This window comes from Polistes fuscatus, unplaced genomic scaffold, assembly GCF_010416935.1.
Source record: "Polistes fuscatus isolate 324 unplaced genomic scaffold, CU_Pfus_HIC Scaffold5, whole genome shotgun sequence".
Taxonomy (NCBI): domain Eukaryota; kingdom Metazoa; phylum Arthropoda; class Insecta; order Hymenoptera; family Vespidae; genus Polistes; species Polistes fuscatus.
Genome location: NW_025113129.1, coordinates 2,752,089 through 2,766,100, shown reverse-complemented (window position 1 = coordinate 2,766,100; position 14,012 = coordinate 2,752,089). Strand labels below are relative to the sequence as shown.

General features: G+C 33.5%; 1 protein-coding gene across 17 annotated transcripts in view; it reads right to left on the bottom strand.

Annotated features, from left to right (window-relative positions):
• Positions 1-2,180: 2,180 nt before the first annotated feature.
• LOC122522000 (CUGBP Elav-like family member 1) overlaps positions 2,181-14,012 on the bottom strand; it is a 362,262-nt gene continuing 350,430 nt past the window's right edge. For 6 of the 17 annotated variants that reach the window (XM_043642770.1, XM_043642761.1, XM_043642775.1 and 3 more), the window contains 10 exons: positions 12,664-12,795; positions 11,904-12,177; positions 11,100-11,192; positions 10,122-10,163; positions 9,329-9,358; positions 6,876-6,998; positions 6,639-6,686; positions 5,757-5,987; positions 5,414-5,570; positions 2,181-2,315 (listed from right to left, as the gene is read on the bottom strand). In XM_043642770.1, the coding sequence (XP_043498705.1) occupies positions 5,443-5,570; positions 5,757-5,987; positions 6,639-6,686; positions 6,876-6,998; positions 9,329-9,358; positions 10,122-10,163; positions 11,100-11,192; positions 11,904-12,177; positions 12,664-12,795 (1,101 nt within the window). In that variant the 3' untranslated portion in view covers positions 2,181-2,315; positions 5,414-5,442. Of the gene's footprint in view, positions 2,316-5,059; positions 5,141-5,413; positions 5,571-5,756; positions 5,988-6,638; positions 6,687-6,875; positions 6,999-9,328; positions 9,359-10,121; positions 10,164-11,099; positions 11,193-11,903; positions 12,178-12,663; positions 12,796-14,012 lie in introns of all 17 variants that reach the window. The other 11 variants (XR_006304965.1, XR_006304966.1, XM_043642763.1 and 8 more) reach the window with 11 other exon arrangements.

Here is a 14,012-nt window from a genome sequence, read left to right as displayed (position 1 = left end):
TCACATTCTCGAATGGTTGTTGTTGACGATTCTAAATTTGTCTCAAACAATGCGCCTATAATGTTGGGTTCAATTTCGAGAAGTTCAATGTTTCGCGAGCGGTATAATTCTGAATATTTTTAAAAATTCGAATACGAGTTAGGAGATCTCGAACGTGACGATAGTCGATAAAAATGTTAATCGAACGATACTTGCGATAATTCTCGATTGCCCAAACACTGTTTCATTTTCCATTCGTTCGCTCTAACTGTCGTATTTCTTTTTTATTTATTTTTGTTTTGTTTTATTGAATTTTCCCTATCAGGCCCTTTTAATTGCACGGCTTTTTATTTATCATTAAAAAGCGATTCCTAGTTCGGTCCTACGTAATATGATACAGTCTTATCACAAAGTCAATTACAAAATGTCACTTACATATCTCTGTTTCTTTGCTTTACAACAAACAACTTACCAATTCTCGCATTATTTCTTTCTTCTTTTAGAGTATGCGTGTGTGCCTTGTATTTATGCGTAAGTGAGAGTGTGAAATTCGTGTAAAATTGTTCAAGTATGTGTGAGCGTGTATATGTGTGTGTGTGTGTGCGTGTGTTACATATTTTCATTCGTTACGTTTTCTTTCCTTTCTTCATCTTCTTCATCTTCTTCATCTTCTTCATCTTCGTCATCTTGATTTTTGGTATATTCACAAAATTTGAATACATAACGCGCAACAACAAGTTCTCTCGCACATCATCAAATAATCCAAAACGAAGACTCGACATTGTTCTCAATGTTGGTCTCTATCTTCATCATCCCCTACCCCCTGTTTTTTTTTTTTTTTTTTTTTTTCCATTGGATCTACCCCTTACACTCACTCACCTACTTTCTCCTTCCTTTTTTTTTTTTTCCGTTTCAATTTATAATTTTTCTTATAGTTGCGTTGGTTTTTTTTTTTTCTTTTTATTCTTTACACATCTATTATCTATCTAAGTATGTCCAAATTGTCGGCACGTATGTATACAAACAGTCGCATTCGACACTCAGACGGCGACCCCGACAGTGAGCCGATAAAAAATAAATCTCAGTCAACGATTAATATATACATATAATAATATACATATATTTATATATATATGTATGTATATATGTATATATATATATATTTAATGTAATTTTTTTTCCTCGCAAATAGTTGCGCCCTATAATTCTCACGTTTCTTCTCGATTGTTTTGTTCTATTTATTTTATCCTTTTCCAAGTAGCAGCGGGCGGGTGGGCGGTTGGGTGGGTGGGGTCCACATAGATTTTTGTCCCAAATCTATCTTGGTCACGACAACTCGATGATCTCCTCACGGTTTTTTCATCACTTTACGATAATAATGTTTGCAAAAGTACGTAGAAATTTTGACATAAGAAACATTTTTAATAGAAGTGAGGATTTTTTATTTCACATACGCGAATAAAACATATTGACGAATTATTTATACCGATATTTAGGACACACTCGAAGGTTTTCGTTTCGGTCTCTCTTATCTCACGAAATTCGATGTTCCTCTGCTATTTGAAGAAATCCTGTCGTCTTCTTATGGTCGAATGTGGTTTACTAATTTCTTAATTCTTCTCACTTCCTCTTCGTTATCTTGTCCCAGGGAATACACTTTGTACTGGTCAGGAAGTAACCTCTCGACGAATCAACGACGAGGATGATCCCTTTTCTCAACTTTTTCTCTCTCTTTCTCGTTACGCGTTAAATTCTCAGGCAGCAGGCACACAGTTGAATTTTATCCCTTTTATTTTCTCTCTCTCTTTCTCTCTTTCTCTCTTTCTCTTTCTTTTTATTTTTTCTCTGGGAAGAGAGGACAATAGTTTAAAGGATAAGAATGGAAAGAGTGCGTTGTGCTAGAGGAAAAATTAACTTGCTTATTTGCCAAGAATTTTCTTTCTTCGAGAACACTGGTGCGTCCAGTTTAATCCTTGAGAGAGAAACAAGACGGGATTTGCGTATTTTTTTTGTTTCGTTCCTTGTTTTTTTCTTGTACGGGCAGTGCACCGACAGACACAGAGAGACCGATCGAGAGACTGACTGACTGACTGACCAAGAAGTCGTGACTGATTTTGACCTGACTTGGTCATCGATCGACCGACCCACCGACCGATCGATCGATCGATTGATCGATCGATTGATTGATTGACTGACTGACTGATTGACTGACTGATTAACTGACTGATTAACTGACTGACTGACTGACTGACTGATTGACTGACTGACTGACTGAGACTGACATGGCACGGCGACTCCGATCGAGAGTACACGGTCACAACGTCACAGGCCACCTGCTGGCACACAAACAAACACACGGACAGGTTAGTCACCACCACACACCAGATATGTAGAATATATCCTTGGATGCTAGATGCACGCTGGATAAATCGTACCTTTTTTGGGCCACGCAAAAGCGGACACTTTCTCTTCTATTCGATCGTTTCTCTCTCTCTCTCTCTCTTTCTAATCTGATCGAAAGAGAAAGAGAGAGAGAGAGATAGAAAGAAAAGAAAGAGAGAGAAAGATAGAAAAAGACACAGACAATAAAAGAGACGAAAAAATAGAAAAGGGCACACAAGCTATCTCTAATCAACTAGCTAAACCATTCGAGTTTTCCTTTCGTTAACTCCTCCTCCTCCTCATCCTCCTCCTTCTACTCCTCCTACTCCTCTCGTCATAGTTTCCAAGAGAAAAACCCAAAAGGCTAGCTTAGCCACTAGGATTACAAAATGCCCATTTGCGAAGCCTTTTTTAAGAGGTACGAAAACACACCGTGCATCGTGCACACAAGTATAATTATCTACGTCCGGAAAACCGTCATATAGTCGATATTTCAGATCTGAGATGCAATTACGATCGAGGACCCAAAATTGCTTGGTTTTTTTTTTTCTTTTTTTTTTTTATTTTGACATCGCGATTATTGTTGTTATTCGAATATTGTATAAAATCGTGTATCGAATGATCATAAAACGTGTTACGTGTTTCGTACAAAAACACACAAACACACACACACACGTATGTACAAACATATTTGAGGCCTCGTTCTTTCTCATCCCATTATTTTTCAACCGACTAAAGCACAGCAACGTTCGTCAATAGTTCTCACGAGTGTGCGACCGAAATAAACTTCCGATTGAAATAGAAGGGTCGCGATAGGGAGGGGGGTGTTGTACCATCCTCCCTTCTCATTTGCAAAAAAATATTTATGGTTTTTTTTTTAAACTTCTCGCACGAGTTCTTACATATTTAACATCAATGTATTTTACATTTAAAACGCGTGAGAACGATAGACGACGATAATAAAATTTCGTTTGATTGCACGTGACGGTAATCGGGATATAGAAAACACATGGCAATGGTTAGTCTTTACTAACTAATATAAGCGTACTAGTAGCGTGATTGATTAACCATAATTAAATGCATTTTTAGTGAATAATATCATGGCGAGAGAGATCGGGCGGGCGGCGGGGGGGTGGGGTATGCATCGAGGAAATCCTTTGTGCACCCCAAAATAGAAACGTTCACGAAAATTTGTTCACGACGTGCGTATGGGACGAATCGAGAAGAAGAGAAAAAAAAATTAATAATAATAATAATAATAATAGTAAAAAAAAGATACGAGAAAAAAATTAAATAGGAGCTCGATTTTTTTGATTTTTGTTTTTGTTTTTGTTTCTATTTGTTTTTTTTCTTTCTTGTTTTTTTTTTTCATTCCACGAATTAATGTTACTACTACCGACGTTGCGTGAAAGTTTTCAAAGCGAAACTATATACGTATATATATATATATATATACATATACATATATATGTGTTTGTATATATGTATTCGTGTATATAGTTGTCTACAAAGCCGTATATGTTGCGTAGAATGTGTCAGTGTGCGTATATGTGTGTGTGTGTGTGTGTATCTGTTAGTAAACTTCACGTACGTAACTTCACTTTGTGCAACGGAGTTAGCACAGAAAGCTTTAAACTGGCAGCCTTTTGCAACGAAACGAGTTTGATTACACAACTTAGAAAAGAGGGAGGTGGAGGAGGAGGAGGTGGTGGTGGAGGGCGGCCAGGGGGGGGGGACGGGTAAGGGAGTTTTGAATGAAAGGAAAGAGAAGTGTACCTTCCGTTGTACCTTCGAAAGTCGAAGGAACAAACATCGAAAGCCCGTTTTGGTACGATAAATGTACAATTTACGAGACAAATATATAAATTGGTGATCGTGAAAGTAGGTGATTTGTTTTAGCAAGATTTTATACTTTGTTTCTTTTTTTTTTTACATTAAAAATGTATACGCGCGTATACGTCTAATTAATTAAATAATTAATTAAATAATTGCTGAGGTGTATCGTTCATATTATCGAAATCACATTTGAAATGGATTATTAAATTTTGTCTTGAGAACGATAGCAAACGCGTATCATGTTAATTCCATTTACGTATATATATATATATATAGAGAGGTATATGTATGTAAGTATACATATGTGTGTATGATTACGAAACGAAACGAAACGAAACGAAACGATTAAAATACACCTTGATATAAATATAAAAAATATATATTATATAAAATAGGACGGAATATATATATATAAAAGATAGAGAAAGCTAAAGTTATACGTAAATTCGTGTTAGTACGTTTATGCATATATATATACATATATATATATACACATGTATACGATAGTAAACAGAAAGAAAATCATTTTAAAAAGGACGATAATTATTCGATCATAAAAAAAAAAAGTAAAAAAAAAAAACTAACTTCAAAGAAAAACAAGTCTTTTCGATTATCACAGCTTCGTTAGAATGAAGAATGAGATTGGTGGTTGGTGGTGGTAGTTTGGTAGTGAATGAAAGGGGGTTGAGTAGTTTGTTTGGGAATGGAGAAGGGTTGGGAGGAGAGAACCTAGCTTTGATCTATAAGTGAAATAAACGATACGACCGAGCGACGCCGGTAAGTCGTTGTTTCTTGGACACCGTACGTTATATCGTAACGTTCGATTTTCTTCTATAAATACTGTTTGACTAGAGGATCGTACGTGTGGTTGCACGTCTTCCGAACGGGAAGAAATACTGTTTTCCGATAGCTCCTTCGAATCGTAACGGCGGCCCTGTCTTGCCTGAGAAGTCGAAAAAATGCCGCGTAAGAAGTAGTCGCACGTTGTTGTGGTTTTTTTTGTTAACTTTTGTTTGAACGATTTTAAACTAGAATTTTTATAATAAATACACGCGCGAGAAAAAAACTAATAGATATATTTATATATATAGATAGATATTATATGAGATAGAAGAAAAGAGAAAAACTATCAAAGATTTAGAGCTATAAAAACGATAATAGTAAAAGAACAAAGCTGTAGAAGAACTATTATCATCCAAGTGTCCTTGGTATCTACCTACGAACGTTCGAGGATGATGATGTCAACTAGTACGGCTTAGAAGCATCCTTGGATCGTTTTAATTGAACCTTTAGTCGCTTCGTGCCGATCTGGAAACCATTCATCGCCTGGATCGCTGCCTGCGCACTCGCCGAGTTGTCGTACGATACGAAACCTGAAGTTTTTACACGAAAATTTATTAATTCGATTAGATTGACAACAAGTTCTATTTTTATATATGATATTATATTTTATTATTTGATTATTATTATTATTATTATTTAAAGAATTTGAGCGGTAAGAGAGAATTTGTTCCTTCCTTGAGTAGAACTCCTCAACTACGTTGGAATTCGTAACTCACCGAAGCATTTGCTCAATTTCGTCTGCTTATCGATGAAAACTTTGGCGGATATGACATTGCCGAAAGGTAGAAAGGTAGAAGCGAGATCGGTATCGCTGAATTCCTGTGGTAGGTGGTAGATGAAGAGGTTACCACCTTCGGGTCCCTCGATCTGCTTGCCCGCGGCATTGAAACTCGAATTTTGTGCCGCCGCTGCTGCTGCGGCCGCTGCTGCCGTGAATGCCGGGAACCCTGGAATAATAAAATTCCATTAAACGGATGTAATAGTGAGTTTTATACGATAATCGCTATATAATCATTGTATTCGATCTTAGTCGTGGAGAACATGACAGGTGGATACTTTTACGTTCTTCATCCGACGTTTCTTTGAGCTAATACGCTTCGTCCTCTTAAAAAATAGACAAATTCACGAAAATTACATCCATGCGAAACTTTTCCTCCTGGTTATTTCTTTTTTGTTTTTTATTTTTTTTTTTGAAAAGACGAAGCATACATCTCGAAACTCGGACAGACTATTTCACGAACACAATAATCTCTTTTGTACTGAAGCTAGGTGTAGCTTTATCTAAATTGTCCATGTAGATTACTCGTTCGAATAAACGACACGGGGCCCTGCGCCTGCCTGCTGCCTGCTGCCTGGTGCATCGGCACAGAGTCGTTTTATTCGCTCGGAAGTGAACCAGATGGACGGCTAAAAATACTGGAATAGCGCATGACGGAGTGTACTGCACGTTTTACACTGCTAAGCGTTGGGCAATTCTACTCTTTCTGTATTTTCTTTTTTTTTTTTTTTTTCATTTTTTTTTAATTTTTTCTTTCTTTCTTTTAAATTACTTTTCGTGTTATACTTTTTAGATTTTCTTTTTTAGAATTTTTACTCACTATGCAATTCTTTCTTTTCCACGGTCACCGTCGTCTTTCCAATGAGAGCTTTAATGCGCACAGTTAACTCGTTAGAAAAAATACACCTTTACGATCAATGCAAATTATAATATTTACATGTATATATGTATATGTGTGTGTGTGTGTGTGTATAGTAGTTAACAACACGTTAAATGTTCTTTTGTCGTTTTTTTTTTTATCACGACACGCTTTTAGTACTAATCTAAAAATAATTACCTGCGTATTGCTGCAAGCTCGAATAAGCGTTACTCAAAGAATCCTGTAGACCGTTCAAAGGTGCTCCTGTCAAGGAATTAAGCGCGAGTGACGTCACAGGACTCAAACTCCCACCGGTCGACCCTTCAAAAATCAATTTCAAATGTTTTATTATTTTTCATTTTGTTGTTTCGCACAAAGAAAAAAAAAGAAACATGTTAATCGTGCTTTCAAATCACTCGGCCTTTTTAATCGAGGATAATGTAATATAAAAGTTTCTAAACATGCTGCATGCGTCAACGTCGAGACAACCTTTTTACGAATTAATTCTTTTTGTTAAACTTTAGCGATAATTATATTTTATTTCGGTGAATATATGTATATATAGATACAATGAGTGGCACAGGAATATTCGTACTTTCAGGACCAATTATCAATTAGAAATAATTGATATTTGATTGTAACGCAAAGTTTCAAAAATTTCTTCTATACATTTTAGTTGAAATAAATCAAAATTAAATATATAATAAATATAAAAAATTTATTTTATATTATATATAATTATATTATATTAAAGTATAATAAAAAAATATAAAATAATTGATATTCTCGATTGTAACGCAAAGTTTCAAATATTTCTTCTATACATTTTGTTGAAATAAATCAAATTAAATATATAATAAATATAAAAAATTTATTTATATTATATTAAAGTATAATAATAATATAAAATAATTGATATTTGATTGTAACGTAAAATTTCAAAATTTCTTCTATATTTTTGTTGAAATAAATCAAAATTAAATATATAATAATATAAAAAATTTATTTTATATATTATATAATAATATATATAATTATATATATTACATTAAAGTATAATAATAAAATAAATATAAAATATTGATATTGATTGTAACGCAAAGTTTCAACAATTTCTTCTCTATATTTTTTTGAAATAAATCAAAATTAAATATATAATAAATATATAAAAATTATTTATATTTATATTAAGTATAATAATAAATATTAAATAATTGATATTTGATTGTAACGCAAAGTTTCAAAAATTTCTTCTACATATTTTAGTTGAAATAAATCAAAATTAAATATATAATAAATATAAAAAATTTATTTTATATATTATATAATAATTAATATATAATTATCTTATATTACATTAAAGTATAATAATAAAATAAATATAAAATAATTGATATTTGATTGTAACGCAAAGTTTCAAAAATTTCTTCTATATATTTTAGTTGAAATAAATCAAAATTAAATATATAATAAATATAAAAAATTTATTTATATATTATATTAAAGTATAATAATAAAATAAATATAAAATAATTGATATTTGATTGTAACGTAAAGTTTCAAAAATTTCTTCTACATATTTTAGTTGAAATAAATCAAAATTAAATATATAATAAATATAATATATTTACTTATATATTATATAATAATTAATATATAATTATATATCATATTAAAGTATAATAATAAAATAAATATAAAATAATTGATATTTGATTGTAACGCAAAGTTTCATTTCTTCTACATATTATAGAAACATATTTTAGGATTATTTTCAACTTTCAAATATAAATTAATAAACATCGCAATGCAAAAGCAAATATCAAATGTTTTAAATTGACAGTCAGAATACGAATACTCATGGGACACTCTATATACATGTATCGGATTAGTCGTAAAATATGATACACATACGACATTCTATTTCTACTTTGATCATGGTAAATACTTTGATTATTATTGGTCTATGGCTTTCTTTTTTACACATAGAACAATGGGTTATTAATTCGATGTACGTTGAGCATTCGTTAATTGCAATAAGCTTGTACAAGTTAAATACGTTCGTGACTGTACATTTCGAATAAATATTCACCATGTAATCATATATATATATATATGTATGTGTTTGTATGTATAGAGAACATCATATATATATTTTTATATATAAAATATTCTTTAAATTAATAAGTTGTTATTACAATTTGAAGTAGGTGATATATGATGGTATATTGCAAATTATTGGAAAATTCTGTTTGAAAATTACACAAATTCGTACGATTGTTTTTTGAACGTTCGTTTTTAGGCCAAGATGAATTTGTTTTTTTTTTTTTTTTCTATTCGTAATAATATGCCATTATATACCACTGTCGATGAGATAATAAAAGCGATAAGAAGTGCGGGGGGGGGTGGGGGGGGAAGAATTATATAAATTTGCACACAAAAGAAAAAAATAGAACAGCATAAAAACGGGTTAAAATCGAGGACAAAGGTCTCTATAGTAGTATACAGGATAAATTAAGAAGTATTGTAATAATACGAGCAAATATATGCATTATATGAAGGAAGAAGGATTATTCGAGCAAACCAACGAAGAAGAAGAAGTAGATAGACGAACAACGAAAGGAGATTTATCGTTTTTCGTTAATTCTCACCTGTACTTCCTGTCTTCCCGAGAAGGGCAGCTAAGCACGAAAAAAAAGTGTCTATCGTTAAAAATACTTTCGATTTTGTTTCAATTGATAGATTAATTATTTGTATGTATGTGTGTGTGTGTGTGTGTACGTGTGTATAATATATTTATGTATACATTAAAAAAAAGAAGAGAAAAAAAAAGCAGAATAGGATTGAATTTTTAATACCGGAATACTATTTAAAAATCAATTATAAAACAAAGTAAATGGCTATTCATATTGAATGATTATTAGGTCAATGATGATTGGGAGGTCATAATGAATATGGTAACACGGTCAGCAATCGACAGTAATCGTTTTCGCGGTTTCTCGGTAGTCTATAAACGCACACCACCTGTCGTCATTGCTATCGATAATTTTCATGAATTTAGGAAAATTCAATTTCTTCCATTAAACGATTAGATTGAAATATTCGTTTGGCATCCTGTACTAGTCCATAATAATAATAATAATAATAATAATAATAATAATAATAATCGACGTATTCACGTTAAGCCCATATTCACCGCATTCACGAGATAGTTCAACGTGGAAATTGAAACGTGAATACAAAGATGAAATACTAGATTCGGAAAGTGTGTGTGGGTGGGTTATAGTATGTGTTCGTATATATAACATATATAATATATATGTATATATGTATTATTAAATAAGCGAAATGGGCAAATCAGACCGCCGCACGAGTTAGGGTCCTTGGTATGATCGAAATTAATTTAGTAATTGTTAATACTGTACCAGGCAATGGGACACGTACATAGCGACATACCTGCTGTCGAATTCGCCAGTCCGCTTAACGCTGAAACACAGAACACGTTCACGATATTAGCAAAGCAACGTTAGTTACGAAAGGGAAGAAAATTTATCCGAGAATACAACTACTACTTGGAAAATACGATTTTGTTTAGGTTCGAGTGATCGATTGGATACTTTTTTTTTTTTTTAGAAATTTCTTTTCCTTTTTTTGTTTCTTTTTACAACATCGAACACACCGATCAATCAATGTTTTTCATCGATTTTATGTTAATTTACATTGGTACGTGTATATATTTATATGTACATATTGCTATGCACACCAAATTCAGATACGTTAACTACTAAAGTATACAACAAGCGAATACTTGGTGGGAGGAAGAGGGGAAGGGGATAGGGGGAAGGTGGGTGGGGGGTTAAAGTATAACGTTAATACATATAAACGTTACAAGGGTATTTGCTGTTCCCTCACACTCCGGCATTTTGAACTTTGAGTTTCCATGCATACCTATTAAAGCTTATACAGTTTTCACCTACTCACTCCTGGAATTATAATAATGCACATGCGATCATTAACGATTAACGAAGTTTAAGCGATATTTTTTTTTTTCTTCACTCATTTCTTTTCTTTTCTTTTATTTTATCTTGCGAATGGCAATCGAGAAAATGTGTAAAATCATTTTTAAAAAGCGTAATAATTATTTCGGCACGTAACTACACCCCCTCCCCCCTTCCTGACGGTGTGTATTCTCCTTTTTTATTTTTTATTCGTTTCATATTTTTATCACGTTTCGTTACTATCGCTTATTTCTTTTATAATTTGAGTTAAAGAAGAATACATACAGTCATCATTGGCTTTGCACGGGAAAAACAAATTACAATGGATAACATTATCCAACTACTTGTTTTTTTTATCTTTAACGGGTAATAAAAATTCTTTAATAAAGCACACGCTATCTCACGTAATATGCGGTATACTCACTCGTTGGCGACACTTGAAGGTTGCCGTTTCCGCCAGTCATGGCTGCCAAAGTGACAAGATTTTGCATACTCATCGGTGAGACTCCGGCGTTAGCTGAAATTTTCAGTTAAATTCCTGTTCAATTTTCGACGAAATAAAATAACGTATGTAAAAATGTTATATCTGCGAATGATAAATCATAGTTAAAAGAAAAAAGTAAAATGGAAAATTTAATTGGGAAAAAATATGTTAGGTAAACGACGAGGAAAAAAAAAAAAATAAAAAACGATAACCGTTGTATAAGTGCACGCGTACGTAAGCGAGTAAGTACAATGTCAAAAGGTTTTGCGTTTCGTAACTAACAGAAGAACGTTTTTTTCCACGTTTCTAACGAATACGTCATCGAATGACCATCGTTTTTTTTTAAACAGCAGTAGAGTAGTAATAGTATTCGTCGTGGTGGTGCACGATAAACAACACGTACCTATATCAAACTACTTTTAATAATTACGTTTAAGTGGCGTATCAAGTCGAGGAGTAAGACTTTGGCACGATTCCCAAGACTATGAAATGTTGAATCTTATTATTACGAAGAGACAGGTACACCGCATTTGGATTTTTTGCATACCGTTGTCATATGACGTTTGAAATATCTACGATGAGTGGTAATAAAATTCGAATGTTAAGAGGAATTTTATGAAAGAGAGGATAAGATATGAGATAACTGAGAGAGAGAGAAAGATATCTCGTTGAAATTTTGAATTATGCTAATACGACGGGGGAAAATAATCAAATAATCAAATAAAATGATAATTGGACACTGACCATACTCACCAGCGGAGTTACCGAGGGACGCCAAAGTTGCCAGACCCTGGAGATTGGCAGGGCTAATCTCTGGTGGACTTGGTACGGCAGGTGGGGCCGCGTGTGCGGGGGTGGCTGCACCTAGGCCAAGGTGCTGCTGCAACAACAGCTGATGCTGAACACTCGAGAGAGCGTTAGCTCCGGTGCCTGCAGCTACCGGGGTGGCCGCACTCGTCGTCGCTTGCAACTGTTGCAATAATTGCAACGACGTCGGTGCTAACGTATGAGCGTCGCTCTGAAAAACGCGAGTAGAAGAAAACAAAAAAAACGTTGATTTAAGATCGTTTTATAGTTTGTATCAGAGTCCTTGTTTTTTATCCTTTTTTCTTTCTTTTTTTTTTTAATCATAAATAGTCGTACGATTGATCGATCGATCGATCTCAGGATCAAGGTAAAGTAAATTATTATTATGATTTTTTTGTTTGTTTGATTTTTTGTTTTTTACTATTAAAGTTTACGCGAGCAAGCAACTTATATAAAAATGTTTCGTTATAATTTTCTTTGCCAATCTGCATAGATGCATATGCAGATTGTTTTGACGTACACGTAAGATGAAAAAGTAAGATAAAAATCTGCACACTCTCTCGCGAAACTTCGTGAGAATGTTTTTTTAGTTCGGCTATCGCGAATTTATGGAAGGAGTTATTTCGTTTCTCGATGCAAATGGAATCGTTGATTCGAAGTAAAAAGGTTCATCGTAAAATATTAAAGATATACGGACCGTCGTCAGGTAATGCGGCGCCATGTTGACTCCCGCGATATTCCAGAGATTCGCTTGAATTTGTTGCATTCTTTTTTGATCCTTTTCCTTCTGCGTGTCAGCGAATTTCACAACCAGCGGTGATGAGCATCCCTGAAGAAGAAGAAGAAAAAAGAAAAAAAACTAGCATGGAAAATGTTGTAACACGGAAAACGTAGTAGAAAACCTTGCTCGTTCGGATAGAAGAAAAAAAAGGTTGTGGTGGTGGTGGGGGTGGGGGGGTACCGGTTTATGAGAGAATACGAAATTCATAGGAAAATGATTATTTCTTTCATTTTGTTTGTTCCCTTTTTTTTCTTTTTCCAATTTCACGAACGACGATAGAGCTCAACCAATGATTCGAGTCCAAGTTCGGACACAACTTGTCGGTTTTTTTTTTCAAGGGATTACATTTTCGGTGATTCGAATGATCAATGAAACGAAATGTAATTAAACCGTATTCGTTTAAAGTAAAATCAATTCGACGAATTAAATCGGAGGATCGGTGAAAAAAAGGTTAAAGGGGTGGGGGGAAAGTTCTAAGAACTCGGATCTGGAAATATTCATGATATTAAAATGGAATTGCCGTCGTCTAGTGCTAGAGCATGCCTTGGCACGACTACCTTTTACTATTCGAAATAGCACGTGACATAGGCGTAACGGTAGTAGCATCACACTAGACGATGGCTAACGAAACAATTCCGTGTAACGTGGGGAATGCTGTTACTCGCCTAACGCCCTGAGCCAATTCCTTTAAGTATCCGACATTATTTTACACTTTAACGATCTTACCGGTAATAATCTGGAAATACGTTCAAAAATAAACCAAACGTTTCTTAGGATGCATTTATAAAAAAAAAAAGGACAAAATAACTCCCCCTCCTAGTCCCCAACATATTTGATTCTTATTGGCCCCGTAAAGGAAATGTTATTATAAAAAATTCAAAAAACCATCCGAATCTACTAATTAATTCAACATCGAGGTCACCTACGTACGAAGAAATCTCGTATAAATTGTGGATATAGGTATTCCATATATGCATGTGGTTTCATTAAAGTTTTCCGAGACAACGTGTTTTGCTATTCCCTTTTCTCGATATGGAATACTAATGACGTTTCGTAGCAAATACGTCGTTAAAAAAGAAACGACCTATTTTCCTAACAGACCGAAGGTAACGTGTATTATTTCACTTCAAGGAGACGATCATGTAAAAGAGTAATCCTTTTTTTCTTCTGTATTTTTTCTTTTTTTTCTCAATACCACTTAACACCTAGAATATAATTGAATAAATAGATCGGTAAAAAAAACAAAAGTATACACGGTACGAAGA